This window comes from Rhineura floridana, chromosome 7 (assembly GCF_030035675.1).
Source record: "Rhineura floridana isolate rRhiFlo1 chromosome 7, rRhiFlo1.hap2, whole genome shotgun sequence".
NCBI lineage: Eukaryota > Metazoa > Chordata > Lepidosauria > Squamata > Rhineuridae > Rhineura > Rhineura floridana.
Genome location: NC_084486.1, coordinates 39028536 through 39036252, shown reverse-complemented (window position 1 = coordinate 39036252; position 7717 = coordinate 39028536). Strand labels below are relative to the sequence as shown.

Sequence of the window (7717 nt, the reverse complement as noted above, 5' to 3'; positions counted from 1 at the left end):
TGCAGGGGGAAGGGAGAATTCCACCTTGTGGTATTTCCCATTACTGTGTTCCAAGAACACCTGCACTTGGCAGACTTTCTCTTCTCCTAAAGATACAGGATTAGTCTCAGGCCATGACCCTGGCAACCCTAGTGCAGACAGCCTTGTACACAGATGAATGCAATGAGTGAATATACCTGAAATAAACAGATACAAGTAAATAAAGTATCCAGAATGGATGTGCCCTGTCCATAAAGTAGGGACATGGAATCTGTGGCCCTCCAGATGTTTTTGGACCTCCAAATCCCCTCAGCCCCAGACAGTATAGCCAATGGTCAGAGTTGATGGGAGTTTTAGTCCAACAACATCTGGAAGTTCTCCTCTCCTGTCTTAAAGGCCAGGGCAGAGAACATACTCCTTTGTGTAAGCCTTTGTAACTTTTCCCTGTGTGTGGAGAACCAACTATTATTAAAACAAGACAATGTACCTTATGTAGGACTTGTTTTCTCAAATACACTATCCTTGTGGTCCAGCATTCTGTTTCAATCTAACACAGCAGCCAGCCAGATGTTTGCAGAATCTCAAAGGCAGAGTATACATCTGCTTCCACGAGTGATACATGCCCTGGTGTCCTCTCGATTAGACTACTGTAATGCGCTCTACGTGGGGTTACCCTTGAAGACGGTCCGGAAATTGCAGCTGGTACAGAATGCGGCGGCACGCTTAATAAAGCAAAGCCGTCGCTGGGATCATGTCACCCCAGTGTTGATGGAGCTACACTGCTTGCCAGTTGTATACCGGGCCCAATTCAAGGTGTTGGTATTAACCTTTAAATCCCTAAACGGTTTCAGCCCAGTTTATCTGAAGGAACGCCTCCAGTATCACCAAATATGCCGCCAAACAAGATCGGCCTCACAAGACCTTCTCTCGGTCCCACCAGTGAAAACAGCTAGGCTGGTGCGGACCAGAGAGAGGGCCTTCTCGGTTGTGGCCCCCACCCTCTGGAACTTGCTTCCTTTTGACCTTCGACATGCGTCCTCCCTGATGGCTTTTCGTCGAGCCTTAAAGACCTTGTTATTCAGGCAGGCCTATGGGATTTCTGGGGTGGGTTAGGCTATTACTAACAGGTGGTTTACTGTTGTATGAATATGTTTTAAATTGTGTTTTATATTGTGTAAGTCGCCCAGAGTGTCTGTTAAGTCAGACAGATGGGCGACTAACAAATAAAATTTTATTATTATTATTATTATGAAGGTGATGGCCTCCCTGTGTTGTTTCTCCCCAGCACTCAATATTTGGAAGTGTGCCTGAAGCTCTGTAACTTGAGGTTCTGTTTAGCTACCATGGTGAAGGCTGCACTCCTAAACATGTTTACATGGGAGTAAGCCCTACTGAACACAGCTGGATTTACTTCTGAGTAAATATGCATAGAATTGCACTGTGATAACTGAGTGCAATGCTAACCATGTCTACTTGGAAGTAAGTCTTATTGAATTCAATGTGGCATACTCCCAGGTAAGTGGGGTTAGGATTGCAGCCTAAATCTGTCAATGGCTACCTTCCATCAATTTGTTTATATAAAGTATTTATATACTACCCTTCATCATCAAACTGCTGGTTGGTTTACCAGATATATCACAACAACATGTATTAAAAAGTCAGCTATATTAAAACAGCATCAATGCAGTACAGTACACCACCGCAGAAAAATATAGGAACATCCCTAAAAAAACTAGGTATCAGAATCAGGGTCTTTCACTTTTGCACTTTTAACAATTGGGCAAAAAGGTAGCTTATTTCACCCTTGCACAAAAGTTTAGACCTGCATAACTGTTGCAGGTACTGGCTGACTACCCTACTTTGCATCCAGACAGAGTCTCTGCAATTTTTTTCTTCCTCTGTCCTAATCTCTGTCTGGTGAACCCCTTTCTGCATTTTTAAATATTCCCTTAATCTGACCCAGGCATAGCATATGCTGGTAGTGGGTTGGTATATGTTGATACTGGTACCAGTAACTTTTTTATTAGCCATGATAGTTAAATGCAACCTCCCTACTCAGAAGCAATAAACCTCTGATTATCAAATGTTGGGGATAAGCATCAGAGGATGACTCTTGCTATCTTGCAGTTTCTGATCTTCCTAGAGGTTGGCCTCTGTTGGATGAGACAGTGCTGGCCTATAGGGACTCTGCATCTGATCCAGCGTAAGTAGTTCTCATAATGTTATTGAGAGAAGTATAATCAGAGATACAAGAAGAGCCCTGCTGGGCCAAAGGTTTATCTAGGCCAGGATCCTGTTTCCTACAGTAGCTAGTCAGATGCATAGGGGAAGCCGCAAGCAGGACCTAAGTTCAACAGTGCTCTCTGCACTTGCAGTTCCCACTAACTGGTACACAGAAGCATCACTATCATGGCTAGTTACACTGATACCACCCTTCATTATTGAATTTCAGGTTGGTTTACCGGATATATCACAGCAACATGTATTAAAAATACTGATCACAGATGCACTAATAACACTGTAGTGTTTTACCAACAAGAAGTGCAAGAAATATATTTTCTATGGCAAATTTTACTTAATCTTTCAGCAAAGTACTGTCATTATAAGGGAAAGCACAATGGAAGTTCTGCGGCCAACGTTGATAAGAATTGGAGGACGTGTTTACAGGAAAAATCATAATCGAGAACAGCCCCACCAGCATGACGAGGAGGAGGATTTCTGGGAAGGTATAGTAAGAATTAATGGGACTCTGATATCTACATGATCTCAACATTAGGACTCAGAAAGAGGTGGTGAATATGGACCATGATTCTCAAGAAAATCTCAAGTGCTGAGTTCCCCCCCAATCTATGTGAACTTAATAAAGAAATAAATACTCTGGGTGGCAGAGAGTGGGTCTCAAAATTCTTAACCTCAGTTTGATTAATATTGGTGAGAGAATTTATGAAATATAAGGATTATAAAACAGTATTGTACTAGATGTAACCCAGAGATGTGACGAGAAGAGTCAAGAATACAATTAAGTGGGGGCTGCAGCTCAGGAATAGTACATGCGCTTTGCATATATAAGATTGTATTTTCAGGCCCTGGTATCTCCAGTTAACAAAGTTGGATAGCAGGGTTGCCTATGATCCTGGGTAGCTCCTGCAAGTCAGTGTAGACTGGGGATGGAGAACCTTTGGTCCTCCAGATTTGTTGGACTTGTAACTCCCATCAGCATGGCCAGTGGTCAGGAATGACTGGAGCTGTAGGCCAACAATTTTGAGGGCTACAGGTTCCCCATCTTTGCAGTTGATCATACTGGGCCTGAAGGGCCATTGACCTGGTTCATCCTTTGCTACTCCACTTTACACATAGGAAGTACAGAGCTCTCTGTCTGTGATTATTTGTTACCAAAAGGCAATTGTCGCCATTGATATCACAATCTTAATTCACAGTCTGGAGTGAAATTCAACAGACAGTTGAAAAATGCCAAGATTAGTAAGTTGTGTTGAATAGCTAAATATTTAACATTCTGTTATGGAGTGTGAGTTAAAGCTGTATTGTCAATAGGTAAAGCTTGCTTGTGTGCACAAGTTTGCTTGCATTCAAAATTGCTGCTGTAGCTACTTTAAGGGAGGCACCAGATGGGATTCTGAGGAGCCATCTTGCCCTGAGGGGAGAAGAAGCAGATTAAGTTTGAACTCATGAACAGAAAGCAAATGGAAAAGTGAAGTGGAAGAAGAAGAGAAAGATGAGAGGGACAGTCTAGTAAAGAACATGCCGGGCCAGAAGGACAATAGGTGCAGTGCACACACCTGACCCTTTATAAAAGTACAGTCAGATCCAGAATAAGTATAGTCGCATGTACCTGGGCAACTGGACCAGCCACTACCATCATACTCTTTACCTCCTACCTCCCAATTCCTTTTCCTTGTATATTCTCTTTTGATTGTAAGCCTCAGAGTCACAGGCTGTCTTATTGATTTTTTGCATGTAGCTCTGGGATGCAGGGTGGGATAAAAATGCTTTAAATAAATAAACAATCTTCAGGAATATGAGGATCCTCTCCTCTCTTGACATCTCCTTTAAAGTGGCTGTAGCAGCATATCTGTATAGCCTTGCAGAGGAGAGTCCTTCCTTTTACCTCAGGTAATCTATAGACAATGATCTATAGGAGGTGTAGTAATGGCAGAGTGGTAAGAAGCCTCCCTGCACACATACAGAGAGGCAGGATCCAAAGTACTGTACAAATAGTACTTCATGTCCATAGGGGGCTTATGTGCCACATAGTACACACATTTTGAAACTGGGGAATTTCAAAAGCAGTTAATGGCTGCAGTCCTATATACATGTACTTAGGATTAAATGCCACTGAACACAGTGGGATTAACTTCTGGGTAAACATGAACAGGAGTTTGTTGTTAAAGTAATATTTGTAACTTTTCCCCTACTTTGTGAAGTTCAGTTTGGATGATGAGATCATGATGAAGGCATAAATAAGTGATGGGACATTGTAATTATGAATAGAAAAAGTTATGGCAGCTAGCTTCTTTTTGAGGATTACGTGCTGTAGACCCATACCAGTGTTGGAACTGGGTTGAGTTGCAGCTTCTGCCTTATGAGTCCCAAAGAGACCGTAGTGCAATCTTCCTTTCTTTGCATTCCCCAGGGGGATTTCTGTGTACATGTGCATGCACATCTATCTGCTAGTGCCAATGTGTGTCTTCCATTATCAGTATATAAATGTCAGTGTGCATGTGTATGCAGCACTGCATGTGCTGACACACACTTCTGTCTGTAAGTGTTGGTTTGTGCCCATTTCTGTTGTATGCATAATCACCCGTGTTCCAACTGGTGCTGTGCATGATCACTGGTATTCCAGCTGTTTTACTAGGTCCAATATGAACAATCATAACACAAAGCTCTAATATTTGGCTTATTTTTTTGGTGGTCTATGTTTTGGACACCCTTTCAGAAAATTACTGCCAGTTATTAATACATAAAAGGTTCTGATGGCCCAGAAGACCCGCCATCTGCACATGGACAGCTATGCACTGAACTCCTGAGATAACGTATGAAAAGGGAAACAAAAGAAACATTATAACTTGACATTGTTAAGAAGAACAAAAGATAAAGTGTGTAACACAATACCAGTTATTAGAGAAGATGGTGGGGAGTTCAGTTTATTGCTCAAATTTTAGTTGGGGAAAACTATATGTTGAAGTAATATATGGAAGCTTCATTGTGTGATTATTACATTGTGTATTTGAAATGGGGGGAAAATCATTTTTTTTAAAAAAATACTCCGTAACTAGTCCTAACTATAGTTTTTTCCTTGACAAATCACAGTATTTCTTAAATCAGTAACATACTGTAAATGAATTTTAAGGTGCTTTAAAATGTTGCTTCATATAATGAACACTTATTCCACTGATGGTGCGAGTAATATAATGCCCAGGATCTCTCACATACAGCATATTTAAAAAAAATTTTTTTCTGGTTAGGTGGCAAATTAGCGCAGTGTTTTCTTCCTGAGCTAAGAGTATCCCATTTTCCAATGTATTACAGTCACTGCTATTGAGAGTAGAAGTCAATATTGCTTTGCTTCATTTTCCAAGTTTCAGGGTCTGCATCTGCATCCACTGCTGTTTAATGTTTTCTTAAATGAGTATTGGTATGAGGCCAAAACCTACTTCTAGGAGAAAAATAGGTTCGCACAGAGTTGTCTGCAGCTGCTGCTTTCTGAAGACATAGCAAGATTGCAAAGTTGACATAATGGGCAGAATCCATGGATGTGCGAATGGACTTCTGCTTGCAAAATGCAGCTTTGCCTTCCTCCTCTTCCTCCTGAGCCCCCCCCCCTATGATTCCAAAATCTACTTTGGATGGTTCCCCAACCCTCCAGATCAGATTTTGAAGGGTGCATGGGGGACTGCAGGAGGGAGGAGATGAAATTAAGTCCTATTGCACAAGCTGAAATCTGTTCTGCTTGTGCACAACCCTGTGTTGTTGCTTGTAAAGGTAGAAAGGTGAAATAGAAAAGGTGCTGGTGGCTGCATTTGGAGTCTTACTAGTTTCATTATTTAACCCTGAGGGGAAAAGTTTCTAATTACTCCTTACTTCATAGGTCCTGGAGATGGCGCCGATGAGCCTTGTGATGCCTTTGTGGTGAAAGAGACAGAAAGAGGCTATCAATGTGCTGTGGACATTCCCAGCCCATTATACAAGTGAGTCTATGGGCACATATTCAGAATCAATCATGCAATCACTGGCTATAATACTAGAACGGGGAAATGCCAGGTATTCTCAGTCTTCGATATTGATAATATGACAGCTGCTAATGAGACATTTTATATAAATTAGTTTCCATAACTGGAACTTTGCATCATGGGTGCTGCCCTATGCTACAGTCACTGGGAAACTGGTAGTGTTCGTATTAGAATTCAGTATTTCAAAATAAGTAGGATGTTTAAGTTTTGTAATGTTTGGAATTACTTTAATTTTTTTCATCACTGATTTTCTGTTTTCCCACTGTATGTTTATACAGATATATAATAGGCAAAAAAGGAGAAACAAAGAAGAAACTAGAAACAGAAACTCGAACCTCTATTAGTATTCCTAAGCCTGGAGTAGAAGGAGAAATTGGTGAGCTCTAGGATTTGTACAAATTAATGACCTTTTAACTTTTTATGCACAGGTCTGTCATGATGTGAAACTTGGAGATGATAAAGGCATCCTGGTACTACTTGGAAAAAACTATTTTTGTTCGTCATCAAGAATGAAACTAGCTGCCTCTGTAGCACTGACTATAGTATTGGATAGGAGATATGAAGTCTACAGCAAAGAATGTTGAAGTAATTTCTGTGGCTATGAATGAAAGATGACAATTGTTACAGTCCTACTGGCTTGGATCTAGAAATCCCATGGGTGGGATTCTGCTCGTGGGATGCTGTCCTGATAGAAGAGGGAGGTGATTTTGGCCAATTGTCCCTTACAGCCCCTGAAAATCTGCTCTGGAGGGTTGACTGGACCCACTAGAATGGTGTAGGAAGTGACATGGGAGTTGAAGTGGGAATTGACTAAAACTTGCCTCTCCCTCTTCATCAGGAATCTGCTGGATCAAAAGCCTCCTGCAAACAGGAAGGGAAAGTCTAGATCCAAGCCACTGAAAATATCCTGCAGTCAGCTGGTTCATCACATGCGATGAAATTTCCTAATAAATGCCTGCTATATTATCACCAGTCCCCCCCCCCCAAGTTCATTGGTCTATTTAAACCTTGGTTGATGCCTTTCATGTATTCATTTTTATGTCCATATAGCTTTTTATCCCATCTCTGTCTCCTAAATATTTTCTTTGTCACCTTTTAGGACTATGGGCTCTTACCTCTCCTCTTTCCTTCAACCCCTTCTCGGCATTGCTGCCTCCTTATATATTATCTGTCCATCTATCCAATCTAATCTATCTATTGATGCTTCTGAGGATAGTCTTTCTGTACACGCCTTCTCGTTTCCTACAGCTCCAGGAAATTGTTTCCTTTCTGCATTCCAAGCTCTTCCATGCACACTTAGGTTAGGATGGGCAAAAAAAATAAAATTGATCATGTTTGTATTATGCTTTCATTATTATTTCAGTGTTAATTTGAAGCCATTCAGCAACTGAGTCTGCACTGTAATAAGGGCCTGCTGTCCTTTTGGCTGAAAACTTAAAAACATAGAAACATAGTGTGAACACACTAAACTGATCCAGGCTGAACAG

At 41.2% G+C, this 7717-nt stretch overlaps 1 protein-coding gene across 1 annotated transcript in view; it reads left to right on the top strand.

Moving 5' to 3' along the window:
• Positions 1–7717, top strand: part of ASCC1 (activating signal cointegrator 1 complex subunit 1) — a 130750-nt gene that overhangs the window by 1624 nt on the left and 121409 nt on the right. Inside the window, exons 2-4 of the mRNA XM_061635293.1 lie at positions 2567–2705; positions 6089–6188; positions 6509–6606. Coding sequence (XP_061491277.1) covers positions 2597–2705; positions 6089–6188; positions 6509–6606 — 307 coding nt within the window. The 5' untranslated portion in view covers positions 2567–2596. The remainder of the gene's footprint in view (positions 1–2566; positions 2706–6088; positions 6189–6508; positions 6607–7717) is intronic.